The 22969-nt window shown below is 44.5% G+C and overlaps 1 protein-coding gene across 1 annotated transcript in view; it reads right to left on the reverse strand.

Annotated features, from left to right (window-relative positions):
• The window catches only part of LOC139375621 (dynein, axonemal, heavy chain 9), a 130179-nt gene that overhangs the window by 89657 nt on the left and 17553 nt on the right, over positions 1 to 22969 (reverse strand). Inside the window, exons 22-38 of the mRNA XM_071117412.1 lie at positions 22781 to 22940; positions 22342 to 22630; positions 18693 to 18970; positions 18176 to 18306; positions 17841 to 17967; positions 17315 to 17467; positions 16916 to 17041; positions 16472 to 16711; positions 16112 to 16272; positions 13613 to 13769; positions 9088 to 9192; positions 5034 to 5191; positions 4541 to 4679; positions 2683 to 2970; positions 460 to 670; positions 219 to 346; positions 36 to 144 (exon numbers count right to left, since the gene is read on the reverse strand). Coding sequence (XP_070973513.1) covers positions 36 to 144; positions 219 to 346; positions 460 to 670; positions 2683 to 2970; positions 4541 to 4679; positions 5034 to 5191; positions 9088 to 9192; positions 13613 to 13769; positions 16112 to 16272; positions 16472 to 16711; positions 16916 to 17041; positions 17315 to 17467; positions 17841 to 17967; positions 18176 to 18306; positions 18693 to 18970; positions 22342 to 22630; positions 22781 to 22940 — 2960 coding nt within the window. The remainder of the gene's footprint in view (positions 1 to 35; positions 145 to 218; positions 347 to 459; positions 671 to 2682; positions 2971 to 4540; positions 4680 to 5033; positions 5192 to 9087; positions 9193 to 13612; positions 13770 to 16111; positions 16273 to 16471; positions 16712 to 16915; positions 17042 to 17314; positions 17468 to 17840; positions 17968 to 18175; positions 18307 to 18692; positions 18971 to 22341; positions 22631 to 22780; positions 22941 to 22969) is intronic.

Here is a 22969-nt window from a genome sequence, read left to right on the forward strand (position 1 = left end):
GGAGAGGTAATGGAGGAGGCGAATGACTAGCATACCAGCTCTAGATACAGTAGCAGGAGTAGCAGTCCGGAGGTGGCTGATCTCAAACACCAGCCTCATGGTCGGGTTGAGAGGGATACGTTCATTACTCGCCAGGGTTAACACCTAATGCATGGAAAGGTACGGAGAGTTATTACACAGACGGACAGAGAAACACAGACAGGGAGACAGACACACACCTTGTTGTCGTCCATGACAGTGTTGAGAGACTCAATCCACATGGGGTCTATGTCTCCATCCAGTACGATCCATTTAGGCCCAGTGTGGCTGAGGTTAGCCAGCTCACGCATGATGTTAGAGAACAGACCTGGAAAACAGACATGTATCAAAGGTCTATATGTTGGTCATATCATCATCAACATCATGACAATCATCATCACCATCACCATCACGACCGTCATCATCATGCCCTTCCCTCACCATCCCTCCACTCCCTGGTTGCAGGGTTGATGATGCCAAACAGCTCATCATTGGTCACAGCTTTGGGGTTGAGGTCCGCCCACACGGGCCTCCGCTTCATGTTCTGGTAAGTCCGTTGGAGAGACCTCATCACCTGGCTCTTCCCTGTGCCTGCATTACCCACCACAAACACAGAGTGGCGCACCGCCAACAACTCTTCCAACTGTACCACCTGGGGGAAGGAAGGAGAGAGCGAGAGCCAGAGAGAGAAAGGGAGAGACAAATAGTATGGTATTGCTATACAGAATGGTATGGTACACTGCAATGCAGCAGAGTAGATCAGTACCATACAGTGTGTCACTCACGTTACATCTCTGTGAAAGAGCAGTATTTACTGCATAAAGCAAACAACAAACAGTGTGGAAAAAACAAATTATGCTACCTCTAAAACGGCCTCATCTGTGTTATGTAAAGTATCAAATTCACCTCATTTAATATCAGCAACACTTTGATACACAAAATATTAACAACTTGAATTGTGGATGTGACAGGAACTTGAGAAAATAACAGATTTAAAGTACATTGTGGCAAATATCAAAGTCTCTGTAACGGTAAGAAAACGAGAGAGAGCGAGAGTGCGAGAGAAAATCATATTTCCTTTCACAGTGAAACTCACTGATGGCATTCTCAATCAATGCAATTGACTCAAGCTATTCACCCTCACCATAGTGTTAGCATCCGAAAGACCCACATTGATATTAGATTTGAGATGTGGGCAGCTGACAGGAGCTAATGCTAGCGCTACAAGCGGCTAACACTACAACAGGCTAACATTATGAGAGGCTAACAGTACAACAGGCTAACATTGTGAGAGGCTAACACTTCGACAAGCTAAAATTATGAGAGGCTAACACCACAACAGGCTAACATTATGAGAGGCTAACACCACAACAGGCTAACATTATGAGAGGCTAACACTACAACAGGCTAACATTATGAGAGGCTAACACTACAACAGGCTAACATTATGAGAGGCTAACAATACAACAGGCTAAAATTATGAGAGGCTAACACTACAACAGGCTAACATTATGAAAGGCTAACATTATGAGAGGCTAACATTATGAGAGGCTAACACTACAACAGGCTAACATTATGAGAGGCTAACACTACAACAGGCAACAATTATGAGAGGCTAACACTACAACAGGCAAAAATTATGAGAGGCTAACACTACAACAGGCTAACATTATGACAGGCTAACACTACAACAGGCTAACATTATGACAGGCTAACACTACAACAGGCTAACATTATGAGAGGCTAACACTAAAGTCAAATAAACCCATTCCCCTCTGGACTTCCTCCTTTCACTCTAATCTTACTGACCAACAGAATGTGGCCAAAAGTCGTGCACTATAATATAGTTTAACATGGCTTCAGGGAATAGGGTGTCCGACAGAGACGGAGAGTGTAAGGTTCAGACGATACAAATGGATCATTATTGACCTGCCGTTGTCTCATCAGCCTGTTCCCTCCCTGTTTATATCCATGTGTGGTGTCTGTGACAGTGGCAGGGTTAAGAGCTGCTCTTGCGGTACAGCGGCGTGATGGAGTGTCATTACGTTGCTACCATACCGCTTTGACCTGCTGCAGATTGCACTCATTTCCCCTGGCCCCGCTTTCCTCTGTCTCTGACATTGTATGTGTGTGCGTGTGTGTGTGTGTGTGTGTGTGTGTGAACGCAGCATAATGGCTAGAATAAGGACGGTGGACCTTTCCACCTGGGACGTTATTACAGTATAACCGGAGGGTTTGGGTTGGGTATATTTGGCCGATTCATCCACAACCCAGACTGCTCTGACACTAATGTGTACTTACCACTGATACAGTACAGTGCAACACCAGGTACATGGCTTTTGGAGAAAAGGGAACTAGTAGCAGAGGAACACAACAGCTGCATTTGTTGTTTTATTGTTAATTACCAAGATTGAAGTTTGGTTTCTTTTCCCTGGCAGTGTTATTGAAGGTCAGGGACATTACAGTGCTCTTACAGGGCTATCATCTACCGTCAAAAAACGGTGTCTTTTCATGTATTTTTGGATGATTCTAGGCCTGGGTCACTTGTTATATATGAACTGTTTCATTCATTAAGTCATTCATCAACATGAAAACATAACTTTTAACCAACACTCTCTAAAGGCTGAAACAGCCCACCCTGGTCAACCGGTAATTACAACTCACCTTCAGTACAAAGTTATCCTCAGCCTGTAATTTGAGGTCCAGCACAGACTGCTTGACATGCTTCTCAAACTCCAGGTCTCTCTTCCTGGGGACGTCCAGAGCAGGGAACAGGTCTCCGATAAGCCCCATGAACACTGGCATGTCATCTGTCACGATCTTAGGGATGTTGAAGTCTCTCAGAGCCCGCATGAGGACCTGGTCCTCAGGCCGATCTGGGTCACCCCGCTTCAGGGAGCCAGCCACCACCAGGACAGACTTGATGGCCCTCAACCCCCAGTCATAGTGGTCCTGGAGACCAGGGAGAGACGGAACATTAATATTTAAGGCACATTTTCCTTTTCCAAGAATGACAAAGATGTGTAATGGAAGGGATAGAAATGTAATGGAAGGGATAGAAATGGATGTACCAAAAGTTTCCGAAAGTGCTTGTTTACTAGACAGACAAAGCATAGTCTTTGTTGTTTTGAAATGCCAAACATGATTGTGTCCTTTTTTCTGGTTTCAGCTGAACATATTTTGAAAGTAAGACAAGGACAAATGGTCAAACATATTTTAAACATATTTTTTAGCCCTTTTTCGTGATATCCAATTGGTAGTTACAATCTTGTCCCATTGCTGCAACTCTCGTACGGAATCAGGAGAGGTGACGGTCGAGAGCCATGAATCCTCCGAAACACGACCCTGCCAAGCCGCACTGCTTCTTGACACACTGCTCGCTTAACCCAGAAGCCAGCTGCAGAAATGTGTCGGAGGAAACACCATACAGTGTGCATGCGCCCAGCCCGCCACAAGGAGTCGCTAGAGCGCAATGGAACAAGGACGTCCAGGCCGGCCAGACTGTCCCCTAACCCGAAACGACGCTGGGCCAATTGTGCATCACCTCATGGGTCTCCCAGTCACGGCCGGTTGCGACACAGCCTGGGAACGAACCGGGTTCTGTAGTGATGCCTTAGACCACTGCGCCTCTCGGGAGGCCCAAACAAGATATTCTAACACGTTAATCTATACATATATCTTTTTACACACAAGTTTGCACAAAGCAAGTTATTTCATATTATAAACTGGGTGGTTTGATCCCTGAATGCTGATTGGCTGACAGCCATATACCACGGGTATGACAAAACATGTATTTTGCTCCAATTACATTGATAACCAGTTAGCAATAAGGCACCTCAGGGGTTTGTGGTATATTTATTTTTTATTTTATTTTACCAGGCAAGTCAGTTAAGAACAAATTCTTATTTTCAATGACGGCCTAGGAACAGTGGGTTAACTGCCTGTTCAGGGGCAGAACGACAGATTTGTACTTTGTCAGCTCAGGGATTCGAACTTGCAACCTTTCGGTTACTAGTCCAACGCTCTAACCACTAGGCTACCCTGCCACCCCATGACTAGTATGCCATAGCTAAGGGCTGTATCCAGGCACTCCCCGTTGCGTCATGCAAAATAACATCCTTTAGACGTGGTATATTGGCCATATACCACCCCCCCCCCATGCCTTATTGCTTAAATAGAGCCCTGAGTACCAGGCCATTAGTTACCTGATGATCGTACTACTAATGCATGTCCAGAGTGTATAACAGGAGATTACCAGGACTCAGCAGTCACATTGAATTTTACTGCGGTCATGACTTAGTTCTTCTCTATATCGAGCCATTTTTGTGTAATAACCAATATGGACATAATGGAGCTAGCCTAGCCTAGTCCCAGATCTGTTTGTGCTGTCTTGCCAAATCCTACTGTATGGTCATTGTCTTGCCACAATGACCATGTGAGTTGGCAAGCCAGCACAAACAGACAAGGGACCAGGTTATAATGGAGCTAGTGCATAAGATCAGGCATCTGAAGCATACTGTACCTGTTTGGAAAGCAGCTCTTTGCAGAGTGTGTAGAGGGTGATGAACTTCCTTGCCAGGACTCTGGCATCGAGGAAACCTTCAGCCACCAACATGATCTCACAGATCAATTCAAAGTCTGGTACTACCATGGCACAAGGCCTACAGAGAGGGAGGGAGGTAGAGAGGGAAAGAGAGAAGGAAGGAGGGAGAAATAGAGATTTAGTTCAGAGGGCTGACACAGTCATGCGGCTTCTAGTCAATCCTGGTACAAATCCCGTCGGGGACATTTAGTTCACCAAGAGTACTACATGTAACTGTGGGACTGAAATATATTCATTGTCATTTGTCAGCTTTTCTTCCGTCAACATTATCATAAACATCCCACGGTGAATGCCTTGAAAGAGGTAACTCATCTTTGTTTTTCCATCAGTCTCATCATTTCACTGTAAAAAAAAAAGACATTATAGCATTTTAAAAACAAGGAAACACTTTTGTGCATGTTCCGTGTGTTACCTAAACAGGGCCTTGAGATTCTCAGGTAGTTCGGTCCTGCCAGCGTAGCCTGGGTTCATGGTGATGAAGATACCTACAGAGGGGAACAGATTCACCTCCTCGCCCATGAAGTTAAACCTCTGCTTCTTGTCTCGGATGGCGTCCTGGATGCTCTTCACCTGGACAGGACAGATATATAGATATACAGAGATTTATAGAGATATAAGACAGTCTGGAACTAAACTCAGCAAAAAAATAAACGCCCCTTTTTCAGGACCCTGTCTTTCAAAGATAATTCATAAAAATCCAAATAACTTCACATTGTAAAGGGTTTAAACACTGTTTCCCATGCTTGTTCAATGAACCATAAACAATTAATGAACATGCACCTGTGGAACGGTCATTAAAACACTAACAGCTTACAGACGGTAGGCAATTAAGGTCAGAGTTATGAAAACTTAGGACACTAAAGAGGCCTTTCTACTGACTCTGAAAAACACCAAAAGAAAGATGCCTGGGGTCCCTGCTCATCTGCGTGAACGTGCCTTAGGCATGCTGCAAGGAGGCATGAGGACTACAGATGTAGCCAGGGCAATAAATTGCAATGTCCATACTGTGAGATGCCTAAGACAGCGCTACAGGGAGACAGGACGGACAGCTGATCGTCCTCGCAGTGGCAGACCACGTGTAACAACACCTGCACAGGATCGATACAAACAAATATCACACCTACGGGACAGGTACAGGATGACAACAGCAACTGCCCGAGTTACACCAGGAACGCACAATCCCTCCACCATTGCTCAGACTGTCCACAATAGGCTGAGAGAGGCTAGACTGAGGGCCTGTAGGCCTGTTGTAAGGCAGGTCCTCACCATACATCACTGGAAACAACGTTGCCTATGGGCACAAACCCACCGTCGCTGAACCAGACTGGACTGGCAAATAGTGCTCTTCACTGACGAGTCACGGTTTTGTCTCACCAGGGGTGATCGTCTGATTCATCGTCGAAGGAATGACCGTTACACCGAGGCCTGTACTCTGGAGCGGGATCGATTCGGAGGTGGAGGTGTGTCACAACATCATCGGACTGAGCTTGTTGTCATTGCAGGCAATCTCAATGCTGTGCGTTACAGGGAAGACATCCTTCTCCCACATGTGGTACCCTTCCTGCAGGCTCATCCTGACATGATCCTGCAGCATGACAATGCCACCAGCCATACTGCTCGTTCTGTGCATGATTTCCTGCAAGACAGGAATGTCAGTGTTCTGCCAAGGGCAGCGAAGACTCTGGATCTCAATCCCATTGAGCATGTCTGGGACCTATTGGATCGAAGGGTGAGGGCTAGGGCCATTCCCCCAAATAAATCTCTGGGAACTCGCAGGTGCCTTGGTGGAAGAGTGGGGTAAAATCTCACAGCAAGAACTGGCAAATCTGGTGCAGTACATGAGGAGATGCACTGCAGCTCTTAATGCAGCTGGTGGCCACACCACTTTTGATTTTGACCCCCCCCCCCCTTTGTTCAGGGACACATTATTTCATTTCTGTTAGTCACATGTCTGTGGAGCTTGTTCAGTTTATGTTTCAGTTGTTGTTCATACAAATATTTATTTATTTGCTGAAAATAAACGCAGTTGACAGTAAGAGGATGTTTCTTTTTTTGCTGAGTTTAGAAAAAAATGGTTCCAAAAGGGTTCTGCGGATGTCCCCATAGGTAGGTGATCTTGTAAGATACTACCACTCACATTCAATCACCAACAAACACAAAATGGAACGGTATTCACACTCTAAAAAATAGCCAAGGCAATGATATTTGCCATAAGCTATAAGCTAGTGTTTACTGAAATGATGAAACAGCAACACTAGTTCATCCTCATCATTTCACATATCCTACATCTATGTGTGTGTGTGTCTAGGATGTGTACAGTAAGAATGAGATTAACTTTTCCGTGTCCTTGGCTGAACCCAAGATCTCGACTGTACAGGGTGTGGTAAAATAGATTAGTTTAGAAAATGATGTGTTTACTCTGTGTATATGAAACAGCACTCTCATAATTATACACCCATTAGTCATTATTCATCATCCAGTCTGGTATTTTGCAGACAATTTCACCAACAGACAGTTGTGTTGAGGATAAGAGAGGGGCTGAATTTAGCTAATTTGTCTCCATTCAGCTGTGTCTGTGCTGCCTTCTGTTTCCCTGCCCTTTACCTAATGGAGAATTGATCCTGCCACCTGCGAACGCACTCACAAACTGCAGCTACGTTATGGCGCCTGCTCTCCCCTTAAACAGAATGGATTATCGTACACCTTCCTCTGACATTCGCTTATGGAGAAGACGGGTGGGTCGTATTCATTAGGCAAAGAACAGAAGAAAAACAGACTGAGAAAAAGGGTGGGAGGCACTACCAGGACTTGTCCAATGAGAAACGCTAATTTTGTTGTTCCGTTGAAAAACAGTTTCAAATGTTTTCTGTAGCGTGCTGTTATGAACACAACCTGGGTGAAGCGCAGAGGAAGGAGAAGAGTGTCACGCCCTGACCATAGAGACCCCTTGGATTCTCTATAGTGGTTTAGGTCAGGGTATGATTAGGGGGGTGTTCTAGAATGTGTATTTCTATGTTGCTGGTTTTGTATGGTTCCCAATTAGAGGCAGCTGGTAATCATTGCCTCTAATTGGGGATCATATTTAGGAAGCCCTTTTCCCCCACCTGCTTTGTGGGATATTGTTTGTGTGTGCAAGTTGCACCACTTATGTGGCGTTGCTTGGGGTTTTTTTTTTGGTGTAGAAGTTTCACCCGAATAAAATATGTGGAACCTTGGTCCGACCTTTTTCACGAGCGTGACAGAGGGTACTGGAGCGGGTAGGAGAGTGCCCTTCAGAACCATTTGATTGTTTTCTGCCCGGTCTTATCCAAGGTCTTCTTCCTTTCATCCTTTCCAAGCATAGCTTGATTTATTATTCAATACGCCTGCTAACGCCCAGCTATTGCTCCGTTCTGCCACTTTACAATTTCAAAGTTCTCTCTCTCACTGACTTATTGAGAATGTTTCCTTTCATAGCTAGCTGCCGGGGGGAGGGCAGAGAAACTGGCTGTGCTGTGCTATACTACCAGTCTGATGATGAAACCCTATCAGCATCATCTACTGCACATAATGTTATGATATGGGTTAAGGTAAGTGTTAGGACATAGACAAACACACTATCTGGGATACACTTTCATACTCCATCCCCCAGGGGGCAGCAGCAACCTTGTCCAAATGCTGAGTCTGGTTGATAAGCACATCAGGTGCTACCAATTAAGGTGATCGTTGGTGAGTGTCCCAGTTTGCAGTGATGCTACTGGGGGTTTGTTGGTTTTAAGAGTTTTTTTTTCCAGCTAGGTGAGATTGCTGTCTCCCTGGAAGCATGTATCCATCAGGTCCTCAAATGCTGATTTGTCAGATAAATGCATACATTCATTTAGGTTACAGGTCATGTAACTAGGCCTAGGACACCTAGACAAAGTGAGTAGAACAATATCCGTAGGCTAGTTATGAGTTTTGCAACAATACACATTACAATGATGACAAAATATGAATGGGTACTGTGCTAACTCAATGCAATCATTGCTTATTAGTACAGTATACAGTGAGTTCCAAAAGTATTGTGCCCAATAGAAATGAATGGTAAATAATGTATTGTGTAATTTAGGAGTCACTTTTAAGGAAGAGTAAAATGTTTCTAAACACATCTACATTCATGTGGATGCTACTATGATTATGGATAGTCCTGAATGAATTGTGAATAATGAGTGGGAATTACAGACACACAAATATCCTACCCCCAAGACATGCTAACCTCTCACAATTACAAGAAAAGGGGAGGTTAGCATTTTGGATGGGAGTATGATATTTTTGCGTCTAACCTTCTCGCTCATCCTTATTCACGATTCATTCAGGACTATCTGCAATAGAAGTGTTTAATAGTAACATATGATATTCTTCTTTACAGTACAGAGACTAAATAAAAAGGGTCACTGTGCCAATTACCTTTGGAGCGCACTGTATGATTAGCCCAGGGACATGCTTACCTGCACAGCGACCACAGACAGCACCTCCACAGAGATCCTGTTAAATTCATCAAAGCAGCCCCACGCTCCTGTCTGGGCCAGGCCTTTATAGATGTTGCCACACGACTGCAGGAAGGGTCAGAGAGAGAGAAGAGAGAGGGAGATGTGTTCTATACAGAGTAAAATTGAAAGTAAGAATGACAACAGACGTTTGAGATTTACCACAAAAGCAAGGGCCTAAACTTTCTTGCCTAAATGGGTGACATTTTGTTGCCGTCTGTCTACTCCAATATGAAAAAGGTTAAATGCCAACTCACACCATCAGCTTTCTCCACAGACACAGAAACAGCCTCCTGAGATTCACTAGACAGGAGAGAGGTAGGATCCAAGTCTCTCCTCTCTATTATAGGGCAGAGCCCTGATACTAACCAAGCCTGACTGTGTGTGCCGCTTGGTTGTATGACGTTACACCATCGCTGCATCTCCTGGTGCATATTAGCGCTTCTCTCTGACACAGTGTGGTGTGTGTGTGTAGAGCGGGAAGGGCAATAATAATTCTCCTGTCTAGGCAGGCAGCAACAAGCTGTATGAAGAGATTGTGCCTGCGTCTCTATTGACCACTCTATATGCAGTTGTGTGTGTGTGTGTGTTGAAGCAGGAACACTGAGAAGGGCGTCTGACACCACTTAACAGCAAAATAAATGCATCCATCAGGTTGAACTGTTATGTTCTTCCTTCAAGGACAGGGGGAGAGAGCGAGAGAGAGGAGAAGACCGACAGGGAGCTCTCTTTACCCTCCTCTCCCCTCCATCTCTGTGTCAGATATCCACACCGAGTAGAGTTGGAGAAGCAGGACTTAGATCAGGGTAACTGGCGGCCCGCCCCCCCTTTTGAAGGCCCTCGGATGAACCCCCCCATCCACCCCTGCCCCCCCCCCCCCCCCCCCCCCCCCCCCCCCGCCCAAAAACAAATGTTTTACTCTTGTTATGTCAGTCACTGATAGTCAGTCAATTCGACCGTGTCAGTTGACTTTTTTTAGATTGCTAAATTAGTTCGGTGGCCAGCTATCCAAACTTGTTATCATGGTCGAATTATCCGGGTGGCACCCATTGATTTTGTAATTCAGTCTCACTCAGATATACACTGCTCAAAAAAATAAAGGGAACACTTAAACAACACAATGTAACTCCATGTCAATCACACTTCTGTGAAATCAAACTGTCCACTTAGGAAGCAACACTGATTGACAATACAGTGCCTTGCGAAAGTATTCGGCCCCCTTGAACTTTGCGACCTTTTGCCACATTTCAGGCTTCAAACATAAAGATATAAAACTGTATTTTTTTGTGAAGAATCAACAACAAGTGGGACACAATCATGAAGTGGAACGACATTTATTGGATATTTCAAACTTTTTTAACAAATCAAAAACTGAAAAATTGGGCATGCAAAATTATTCAGCCCCCTTAAGTTAATACTTTGTAGCACCACCTTTTGCTGCGATTACAGCTGTAAGTCGCTTGGGGTATGCCTCTATCAGTTTTGCACATCGAGAGACTGAAATTTTTTCACATTCCTCCTTGCAAAACAGCTCGAGCTCAGTGAGGTTGGATGGAGAGCATTTGTGAACAGCAGTTTTCAGTTCTTTCCACAGATTCTAAATTGGATTCAGGTCTGGACTTTGACTTGGCCATTCTTACACCTGGATATGTTTATTTTTGAACCATTCCATTGTAGATTTTGCTTTATGTTTTGGATCATTGTCTTGTTGGAAGACAAATCTCCGTCCCAGTCTCAGGTCTTTTGCAGACTCCATCAGGTTTTCTTCCAGAATGGTCCTGTATTTGGCTACATCCATCTTCCCATCAATTTTAACCATCTTCCCTGTCCCTGCTGAAGAAAAGCAGGCCCAAACCATGATGCTGCCACCACCATGTTTGACAGTGGGGATGGTGTGTTCAGCTGTGTTGCTTTTACGCCAAACATAAAGTTTTGCATTGTTGCAAAAAAGTTCAATTTTGGTTTCATCTGACCAGAGCACCTTCTTCCACATGTTTGGTGTGTCTCCCAGGTGGCTTGTGGCAAACTTTAAACTACACTTTTTATGGATATCTTTAAGAAATGGCTTTCTTCTTGCCACTCTTCCATAAAGGCCAGATTTGTGCAATATACGACTGATTGTTGTCCTATGGACAGAGTCTCCCACCTCAGCTGTAGATCTCTGCAGTTCATCCAGAGTGATCATGGGCCTCTTGGCTGCATCTCTGATCAGTCTTCTCCTTGTATGAGCTGAAAGTTTAGAGGGACGGCCAGGTCTTGGTAGATTTGCAGTGGTCTGATACTCCTTCCATTTCAATATTATCGCTTGCACAGTGCTCCTTGGGATGTTTAAAGCTTGGGAAATCTTTTTGTATCCAAATCCGGCTTTAAACTTCTTCACAACAGTATCTCGGACCTGCCTGGTGTGTTCCTTGTTCTTCATGATGCTCTCTGCGCTTTTAACGGACCTCTGAGACTATCACAGTGCAGGTGCATTTATACGGAGACTTGATTACACACAGGTGGATTGTATTTATCATCATTAGTCATTTAGGTCAACATTGGATCATTCAGAGATCTTCACTGAACTTCTGGAGAGAGTTTGCTGCACTGAAAGTAAAGGGGCTGAATAATTTTGCACGCCCAATTTTTCAGTTTTTGATTTGTTAAAAAAGTTTGAAATATCCAATAAATGTCGTTCCACTTCATGATTGTGTCCCACTTGTTGTTGATTCTTCACAAAAAAATACAGTTTTATATCTTTATGTTTGAAGCCTGAAATGTGGCAAAAGGTCGCAAAGTTCAAGGGGGCCGAATACTTTCGCAAGGCACTGTACATTTTACATGCTGTTGTGCAAATGGAATAGACAACAGGTTGAAATTATAGGCAATTAGCAAGACACCCCCAATAAAGGAGTGGTTCTGCAGGTAGTAACCACAGACCACTTCTCAGTTCCTATGCTTCCTGGCTGATGTTTTGGTCACTTTTGAATGCTGTGGGTGCTTTCACTCTAGTGGTAGCATGAGACGGAGTCTACAACCCACACAAGTGGCTCAGGTAGTGCAGCTCATCCAGGATGGCACATCAATGCGAGCTGTGGCAAGAAGGTTTGCTGTGTCTGTCAGCGTAGTGTCCAGAGCATGGAGGCACTACCAGGAGACAGGTCAGTACATCAGGAGATGTGGAGGAGGCCGTAGGAGGGCAACAACCCAGCAGCAGGACCGCTACCTCCGCCTTTGTGCAAGGAGGAGCACTGCCAGGGCCCTGCAAAATGACCTCCAGCAGGCCACAAATGTGCATGTGTCTGCTCAAACAGTCAGAAACAGACTCCATGAGGGTGGTATGAGGGCCCGACGTCCACAGGTGGGGGTTGTGCTTACAGGACATTTGTCATGGTGCGGGGTGGCATTTCTTTGGGGGGCCGCACAGCCCTCCATGTGCTCGCCAGAGGTAGCCTGACTGCTATTAGGTACTGAGATGAGATCCTCAGACTCCTTGTGAGACCATATGCTGGTGCGGTTGGCCCTGGGTTCCTCCTAACGCAAGACAATGCTAGACCTCATGTGGCTGGAGTGTGTCAGCCGTTCCTGCAAGAGGAAGGCATTGATGCTATGGACTGGCCCGCCCGTTCCCCAGACCTGAATCCAATTGAGCACATCTGGGACATCATGTCTCGCTCCATCCACCATGCCACGTTGCACCACAGACTGTCCAGGAGTTGGCGGATGCTTTAGTCCAGGTCTGGGAGGAGATCCCTCAGGAGACCATCTGCCACCTCATCAGGAGCATGCCCAGGCGTTGTAGGGAGGTCATACAGGCACGTGGAGGCCACACACACTACTGAGCCTCATTTTGACTTGTTTTAAGGACATTACATCAAAGTTGGATCAGCCTGTAGTGTGGTTTTCCACTTTAATTTTGTGACTCCAAATCCAGACCTCCATGGGTTGATAAATTTGATTTCCATTGATAATTTTTGTGTGATTTTGTTGTCAGCACATTCAACTATGTAAAGAAAAAAGTATTTAATAAGAATATTTCATTCATTCAGATCTAGGATGTGTTATTTTAGTGTTCCCTTTATTTTTTTGAGCAGTGTATTAAAAGCGGCAAACATTTCTCTCCACCCTATGGCAAGATGTGTAGAATTGCAGGAAACTAGCTGTAAGACAGCCAGTTTTCCTCACCGCCTCATGGGAAAATGTGTGTAGAATTGCAGCAAACTTACTTTAAATGGCAACATTTGCTCTACACTCCGTGGCAAAATGTGTAGAATTGCACGAAATGAATTCTAAAAAAGTGTTTTAAATGTTCTCTGCTGTCAAGAGTGGGGCCACTAAGATGTTTTGCCCACAACGTGGGAGGTATGATGTGGGTACGCAGACTCGTGAGCAACTGCGGGCCCTCATGATGAGTTGTTTTGTTGTGTCCCCCACCCCCATCAAAAGTTGCCCAACCCTGACTTAGATGATTCATAGCCTGTCTGCAGAAGGAGTGGGAGCCCACCTTGTAGTCCATCTGCTCGGAGCAGTTGAATACATAGACCATGATGCCAAGGGCTCGGCCCAGATCCTTGGTGGTCTCTGTCTTGCCAGTGCCTGCTGGGCCTGCTGGAGCACCACTCATAGTCAGGTGGAGGGACTGGGTAAGAGTGATGTAGCACCTGGGAAACACACACACATTCTTAGTAATAACAACTTCACTTCATAGGCTGATTAACTCAAGTCAAATAACAGGCAGGCATTGAAATGCAACAACAATCTGCATGTTTCAATAGCACACTAAGGTGTTGAGGAGGACTGATGGAGACGATCAAATCTGAAATTGATCATCAATATAAATGCGTTGTTTGGCCTCTGAAATCAATGTGGTAATCGTTTCAGCAAGCAGAGGGTAAATATACAATATATTGTGAGAGAGAGAGAGAGTGTGTGTTAAAGAGATATGCAAAGCTACCGGAAGACAAACGATCCAATTTGTGTCATCCAGAGACTGTTGCCAACGTTTTTAATAGTCATTTTGGAAATATGGCCATATATCTCACAATCAACTGTCTGGGTGGCTACAAACCTGCTTGTTCTGAATGCCTAAACACAGTTCTCAGAAGGGGCTGAAACACTTTAACTGAGAAGTATTGTGTATGTATGATTACATCATTGTTTTTCTACCAGGGGGATGCCATCACAATCCTTAAAAACACAGCTTCCAGAATTATGTGATTGAAATCCAAACACATCTGAAACCTGAAATCAAACTGTTTAAGTTGGCCAGTAGCCATCTGTGAATGAATGACAACTTTATATCAAACTTTCCCTGACTCCAGTATGGCTGAATGACAGAGGGTCAGTGGTCAAAAGTTTGACAGGCAGAGATAACGAGATAGAGCACAGTCTCTGGCCATATGCTGCCTCTACGAGCACATGGCCGCTGATCAGTGATCCAGCCTTCAAACACCATTGTCTTTGTGGTGCTTTGTTCTGGCTTCAAAGGGAATAGGCTAATGGTCAGTTCCACAGCCACAGCACAGTTTGCCAGAGGACTACAGAAACAGGTCATAAATCCACTTTTTATATTCAGACTTTATCTGTGATAATTTCCCACAATAATGTAGGAACCCGGTTCAAGCTGCAATTGCTTGTATGAAAGGTGCCAAACAACAAAACATGTTCCTTATGATTTGTTTTATTAATCCAAGAGAGTACGTTGCAGATAGAAATGGCATGAATAGAACTGACATGATTCCTTAGAATCAGAGAGGCGTGTTCGTTCTGCATAATACATTTCTATCGGAATGTTGGCCAATGTGTCAGTCCTCTGGCCCTGGTACCCGCTTGTTCCTACATATGAGAAGCTAACCACAATAACAATCCCAGGCCCCCGTCCCCGCAGGAGGCCTTTTGCCTTTTGGTAGGCCGTCATTGTAAATAAGAATTTGTTCTTAACTGACTTGCCTAAAAAAAACAATTAGCCACAATAGTGAATTTGCAGTTCACCTTCAAAATAAAAGTTTCTCATTGAAAGTGATGCTAATGGATAAAAACAGTGGAATCGTGCCATATTTGGACTAGATAATGCTAAACAAGTTTGGCATCCCACTGTAGGTGTATTAGACTGCATAACTGCATTGAGAGCATACTTCTTTGCACTAGGCAGGGTAGCCTAGTGGTTAGAGCGGTGGACTAGTTAGCAAAAGGTTGCAAGTTCAAATCCCATAGCTGACAGTGAGTGCCCCCCCCCACTCTTCCTAGGCCGTCATTGAAAATAAGAACTTGTTCTTAACTGACTTGCCTAGTTAAATAAAGATAAAATAAGCATGCATAAAAAGTATTTACAGAAATTATGAACCCAAAAATCAATTAGAAAATAATGATTTTTATTGTTAGTCGTGACTCTAAACCTATAATGTTAGCCAGCTAACTAGCTAGCTAGCTAATCTCTTACATGTACAGTACCAGTCAAAAGTTTGGACACAACTGTACTCATTCAAGAGTTTTTATTTTGACTATTTTCTACATTGTAGAATAATAGTGAAGACATCAAAACTATGAAATAACACGTATGGAATCATGTAGTAACCAAAAAAGTGTTAAACAAAATCAAAACATATTTTAGATTTTAGATTCATCAAAGTAGACACCCTGCCCACAGCCGACCTGACCCACAACCGCCCCCGCCCCATTCCATGTGCCGAGTTGAGGGCTAATTTCACCACATGTGCAAAGCAGTCAAAGTTTAAGCACTGCCTTCGCCCAATCCTGATGCATCCAATAAATCAGTGATGAAAATCCAAACACCAGAACTCCTGCTGCTTGTTATCCTACCAATTCCATCACGCCCTGACAGATTATTTGGTTTTCGCTCAGAATCTGTTCACGAGAGATTAGGCTCGCCCTAACTTGTCTATCAAAAAAGTAAACAACCATAGTGGTACTTACCTGTGAGTGAGATGAAAACCAATCAGAATGTGATACCCTGTGCCAACATTGTTTTTATTGGTCAGTGTACCTGTCAGTCAGAGGGGTTATGACAAGTCGTGGTGTGTTGCCCAGGTACTCGTATGAATAGAGGAACTGGGCGTCACAGATGTTGGCGAAGCAGTGTCTCTCCTTCTCATCCCAGCGATGACGTAGCTGAGACAACCATAGGAACGCCTGAGAGTTCTCCACCTGGCGATGGGGGAATGAGGGAAGGGAGAGAGAGAGAGGGGGGGGGGGAATTGGAAGAAGACGAAAAACAGGGATGAGTAAAAAACAAACATCCAAAACACTTTCTGTCTTCGTTAAAGTTGCAAAACTTTAAAAAATCCTTTATCATTATGTTAATTTCATAATTGAGAAAAGGTTGAAAACAAACTGAAACTGATACCTTCTGAGCGATGATCTTAGCGACCACGTCCCTCGCATGGACGTCTATGGTGCAGATGGTCATGACCTTCTGGCGGTCGCCCGGCGACAGCTGTCCAATCAGCATGGAGATTAGTGTGTTGAGCTGGGCGACCTGCTTCCTGTTATATTCCTTCATGGCGTTCTCATATCCCTCCTCCAGACGGGAGAAGGCCATGCCCACGTCTGACGTCCACCAGATCTGAGTACACGTCAGGGCCACCTAGAGTGCGATATACACATTAGAAGTTAGAGGTCAAAGGTCAGAGGAAGACAGAGGTTCGAGCTTCAGAGCTGAGTACACTACACAGATCGATAAAAAGACACAGGTCATGGCAGGAGCGGTCAACCCTCCTCCTGGAGAGCTATTTGGTGTGCAGGCTTTTGTGACAGCCCTGCTCTAACACACCTTCTAATTCTAATGTACCTGAGCGGGGTAGTCAAACAGCCACTGCTCTCTGGGTTTGTCCTCATAGGCCATCACTGCCTCTGTCATCTCATGACGCACTGTTGACCGCATGGTTTCCAGAACCCGATTCAACCACATCTCCACCTGAAGACAACCACACAGATAATGATGACATACTACACAGTGCAACCACACACATAATGATGACATACTACACAGCCATACTATGAATGTGTTTGTCATTTTAGATCCGAGGGGCATCAGACAACATGAATAAACACAACTGGCTTTTCATTCAAACGAAGGTGTCTAATAGGGAACTAACACATGTGATTTACAAGATTTCACAGATTGGACAGAGAACATCTGACAAATGCTATAACATCTTTCAATCCCTGTCCCCCATCATAGTGTTACCTGTCCGGTGCAGTCGCAGGGCTGATTAAAGGGGACATACTCCTCCTCCCTACTGAACATGCCCAGACCTGTCTTAGTAGGGTTCCCCTCCGTGTCAGTCTCAAACTGCATCTTAGCTGTGTTATCAAACAGCTTGGAAAGATGTCTCTGGACCTAGGGACAGAGCGGGTAGAGTAGGGACTAATGTCAGGAAAAGTCAGGACCACGCGTTATTGACAGGTTTCAACAAAAGTCGTTGTTCAACTATCCTTCAATATTGAAGAGAATAATTTAGCACTTTTTATTCCCAGGATGAGGTGTAAAGACTCTGGCAAACTATGACCAACACTGCTCCCTTGTGGAGACTCAGAGTCCTACAGGTATGAGCAAAAAAACTTGTCTCAGAGTAAGAGTACTGATCTAGGATCAGGTCTCAATCTGTCAATATTATTGTATTCAATATGATCTAAAAGGCTAAACTGATCCTAAATAAACACGCATAATCTGAGAGGCTTTGTGGATACACCTAATGGGTATAGGTTCCTACCTGGAGTGGGTTGGTTCCATTGGACAGTATGTCCAGCATGTCAGCAGAGGAGATGAAGTAGAATCTGGGGAAGGCCAGACGCTTGGTGTCCAGATACTCAGCCAAGGCCTTCTCACACAGAGACAGTCTACACAAGGTTACACACACCCATTATCAGTGAATTGTGTGAATATGTGCAAGTGTATAAATACATCAATGGGTCAGTTCTTACATTTGTATGTGTTGCCTTTTTCTATCGATAACACAATCATTCTCTTTCCTCTAACACAAATTTCAGTGCACCGTGAGACAGAGAATCCCATCACACCACCACCGACTCCCTCTCCTTCCCCCACCTGCTCTGAATGTCCTCCAGTTTGCTGAACAGGCCTGCTTTATTGGTGGCCTCCACCACGTTGGGCGTTTTATGGGCTGCGTTCGCCAGCTCTTTGAAATCGGCATCAATCCCTTCAAAGCGTTTGGAGTCCTGGGGAGAGTTGCATTGTGGGAGCCCGGCCAGGGGATAGGAGTTCCCAGAGGACAATCACACAGAGAGATATTAACTACAAACATCTGGCTTTAAGACTCCCACTGGAACCAGAGGAACAGCATCACCATCAAGGTAATTAAGGAAATGTATCATTCTGATTTACAAAAGTAGGCTGGTGTTTAGACAACTAACGATTTATTAATTAACATGCATGAAAGTGGTACAGGCAGAGCCCTTATGTAGGATAAAAAACAAACTTGTGAAATGGGAGGTCATGTGTGCATGCGAGTGTGCGTGTGTGTCTTTGAGCATGTGTGTGCATGCGAGTGTGTGTGTGTCTTTGAGCATGTGTGCATGTGTGTGTGTGTGTGTGTGTGTCTGACCTCGGGCAGCTGTGAGCGGATGTCCTCAGAGCCTATGAAGATGCTCTCCAGATGGGTCCAGGTACGCTGCACCTCGAACCAGATGGATATCACTCCGTCCGCCACTGATAACTTCCGTTGCCACAGTGACACCTCCTCCAGGAAGTGGGCGATGTACTTGGAGGACATGAGGTTCTGCAGCTGGACCTGATTGTCCTCCAGGGTTTCAATCAGGTCCTCGTCCGAGCGCAGCAAGGGCACCTGGGTACGGTGGTGAGGCTCGTACTGGAACTGCATACCTGGAGTCAGTCAATCAACCAAACCAATAAGTCAGTCAATCAACCAAACCAATCAGTCAGTCAATCAACCAAACCAATAAGTCAGTCAATCAACCAAACCAATCAGTCAGTCAATCAACCAAACCAATCAGTCAGTCAGTCAATCAACCAAACCAATCAGTCAGTCAGTCAATCAACCAAACCAATCAGTCAGTCAGTCAATCAACCAAACCAATCAGTCAGTCAGTCAATCAACCGAACCAATCAGTCAGTCAATCAACCAAACCAATAAGTCAGTCAATCAACCAAACCAATCAGTCAGTCAGTCAATCAACCAAACCAATCAGTCAGTCAGTCAATAAACCAAACCAATCAGTCAGTCAGTCAATCAACCGAACCAATCAGTCAGTCAATCAACCAAACCAATCAGTCAGTCAGTCAATCAACCAAACCAATCAGTCAGTCAGTCAATCAACCAAACCAATCAGTCAGTCAGTCAATCAACCGAACCAATCAGTCAGTCAATCAACCCGAAACAATCAGTCAGCCAATCAACCAAACCAATCAGTCAGTCAATCAACCAAACCAATCAGTCAGTCAGTCAATCAACCAAACCAATCAGTCAGTCAGTCAATCAACCGAACCAATCAGTCAGTCCAATCAACCAAACCAATCAGTCAGTCAATCAACCAAACCAATCAGTCAGTCAATCAACCAAACCAATCAGTCAGTCAATCAACCAAACCAATCAGTCAGTCAGTCAATCAACCAAACCAATCAGTCAGTCAGTCAATCAACCAAACCAATAAGTCAGTCAATCAACCAAACCAATCAGTCAGTCAATCAACCAAACCAATCAGTCAGTCAGTCAATCAACCAAACCAATCAGTCAGTCAGTCAGTCAACCGAACCAATCAGTCAGTCAATCAACCAAACCAATCAGTCAATCAACCAAACCAATCAGTCAGTCAGTCAATCAACCAAACCAATCAGTCAGTCAGTCAGTCAATCAACCGAACCAATCAGTCAGTCAATCAACCAAACCAATCAGTCAGTCAGTCAGTCAATCAACCGAACCAATCAGTCAGTCAATCAACCCGAAACAATCAGTCAGTCAATCAACCAAACCAATCAGTCAGTCAGTCAATCAACCAAACCAATCAGTCAGTCAGTCAATCAACCGAACCAATCAGTCAGTCAATCAACCCGAAACAATCAGTCAGCCAATCAACCAAACCAATCAGTCAGTCAATCAACCAAACCAATCAGTCAGTCAGTCAATCAACCAAACCAATCAGTCAGTCAGTCAATCAACCGAACCAATCAGTCAGTCCAATCAACCAAACCAATCAGTCAGTCAATCAACCAAACCAATCAGTCAGTCAATCAACCAAACCAATCAGTCAGTCAATCAACCAAACCAATCAGTCAGTCAGTCAATCAACCAAACCAATCAGTCAGTCAGTCAATCAACCAAACCAATAAGTCAGTCAATCAACCAAACCAATCAGTCAGTCAATCAACCAAACCAATCAGTCAGTCAGTCAATCAACCAAACCAATCAGTCAGTCAGTCAGTCAACCGAACCAATCAGTCAGTCAATCAACCAAACCAATCAGTCAATCAACCAAACCAATCAGTCAGTCAGTCAATCAACCAAACCAATCAGTCAGTCAGTCAGTCAATCAACCGAACCAATCAGTCAGTCAATCAACCAAACCAATCAGTCAGTCAGTCAGTCAATCAACCGAACCAATCAGTCAGTCAATCAACCCGAAACAATCAGTCAGTCAATCAACCAAACCAATCAGTCAGTCAGTCAATCAACCGAACCAATCAGTCAGTCCAATCAACCAAACCAATCAGTCAGTCAGTCAATCAACCGAACCAATCAGTCAGTCAATCAACCCGAAACAATCAGTCAGCCAATCAACCAAACCAATCAGTCAGTCAATCAACCAAACCAATCAGTCAGTCAGTCAATCAACCAAACCAATCAGTCAGTCAGTCAATCAACCGAACCAATCAGTCAGTCCAATCAACCAAACCAATCAGTCAGTCAATCAACCAAACCAATCAGTCAGTCAATCAACCAAACCAATCAGTCAGTCAATCAACCAAACCAATCAGTCAGTCAGTCAATCAACCAAACCAATCAGTCAGTCAGTCAATCAACCAAACCAATAAGTCAGTCAATCAACCAAACCAATCAGTCAGTCAATCAACCAAACCAATCAGTCAGTCAGTCAATCAACCAAACCAATCAGTCAGTCAGTCAGTCAACCGAACCAATCAGTCAGTCAATCAACCAAACCAATCAGTCAATCAACCAAACCAATCAGTCAGTCAGTCAATCAACCAAACCAATCAGTCAGTCAGTCAGTCAATCAACCGAACCAATCAGTCAGTCAATCAACCAAACCAATCAGTCAGTCAGTCAGTCAATCAACCGAACCAATCAGTCAGTCAATCAACCCGAAACAATCAGTCAGTCAATCAACCAAACCAATCAGTCAGTCAGTCAATCAACCAAACCAATCAGTCAGTCAGTCAATCAACCGAACCAATCAGTCAGTCAATCAACCCGAAACAATCAGTCAGCCAATCAACCAAACCAATCAGTCAGTCAATCAACCAAACCAATCAGTCAGTCAGTCAATCAACCAAACCAATCAGTCAGTCAGTCAATCAACCGAACCAATCAGTCAGTCCAATCAACCAAACCAATCAGTCAGTCAATCAACCAAACCAATCAGTCAGTCAATCAACCAAACCAATCAGTCAGTCAATCAACCAAACCAATCAGTCAGTCAGTCAATCAACCAAACCAATCAGTCAGTCAGTCAATCAACCAAACCAATAAGTCAGTCAATCAACCAAACCAATCAGTCAGTCAATCAACCAAACCAATCAGTCAGTCAGTCAATCAACCAAACCAATCAGTCAGTCAGTCAGTCAACCGAACCAATCAGTCAGTCAATCAACCAAACCAATCAGTCAATCAACCAAACCAATCAGTCAGTCAGTCAATCAACCAAACCAATCAGTCAGTCAGTCAGTCAATCAACCGAACCAATCAGTCAGTCAATCAACCAAACCAATCAGTCAGTCAGTCAGTCAATCAACCGAACCAATCAGTCAGTCAATCAACCCGAAACAATCAGTCAGTCAATCAACCAAACCAATCAGTCAGTCAGTCAATCAACCGAACCAATCAGTCAGTCCAATCAACCAAACCAATCAGTCAGTCAATCAACCAAACCAATCAGTCAGTCAATCAACCAAACCAATCAGTCAGTCAGTCAATCAACCAAACCAATCACAGATTAAACATGAAAAGTACAGGCATCTGATAAAAGTCAGTTCAGTTTAAGGGTATTCTTGTACTGTACCGGTCCATGTAGAGTTGAGTTCAGAGAGCACCTTCTCCATGCCCATCTCTTTGACAGCCTTGTCCACGATGCCCCTCACCTCCTCCTCAAAGTTGTGCAGGTTGAGCTGCAGCAGGTCCGCCAGTGTTGTCTCCTGGTCCATGGTGAAGCGCACCCCGGTGGCAGCCATTAGCTGGTGCCAGTGTCTGGCCCGTATGGCAGGGTTCTGGAGCTCTGCTACGGCCCTGAGGGAGGTCAGGAGGTTCTTTACCCTGCTGTCCAGACCTGAGAACGCCTCCCACGATCGCACCTAGGGGGAAGAAGGGTTTTTATGATACAATTCAGCATTAACCACCAAAAAGGGAGAGGCAAGGTATTTGGAAATGTACATGTTCTTTTACAATGGGTTTTTCCTTTTTGATTGTGGCCAATGTAATATCTCCCTCTCTCTCCCTCTCACCTCTTTATCCAATGCTCGGATGTCTTTATTGAAGTGTTTACACTCCAGTTCCATGTCCTCAACGTTGATGTCTCTCCATGGTGTGGTCCTCCAGGCAACCATAGTACTGTCTACTACAGCTATTATGTCCCACAGCTCCTTCAGCAGCCCCACCTCACGCCTGGGGAACCACAGGATATAACAATAAGT

The sequence above is a fragment of the Oncorhynchus clarkii genome, chromosome 20 (assembly GCF_045791955.1).
Source record: "Oncorhynchus clarkii lewisi isolate Uvic-CL-2024 chromosome 20, UVic_Ocla_1.0, whole genome shotgun sequence".
Lineage (NCBI taxonomy): Eukaryota > Metazoa > Chordata > Actinopteri > Salmoniformes > Salmonidae > Oncorhynchus > Oncorhynchus clarkii.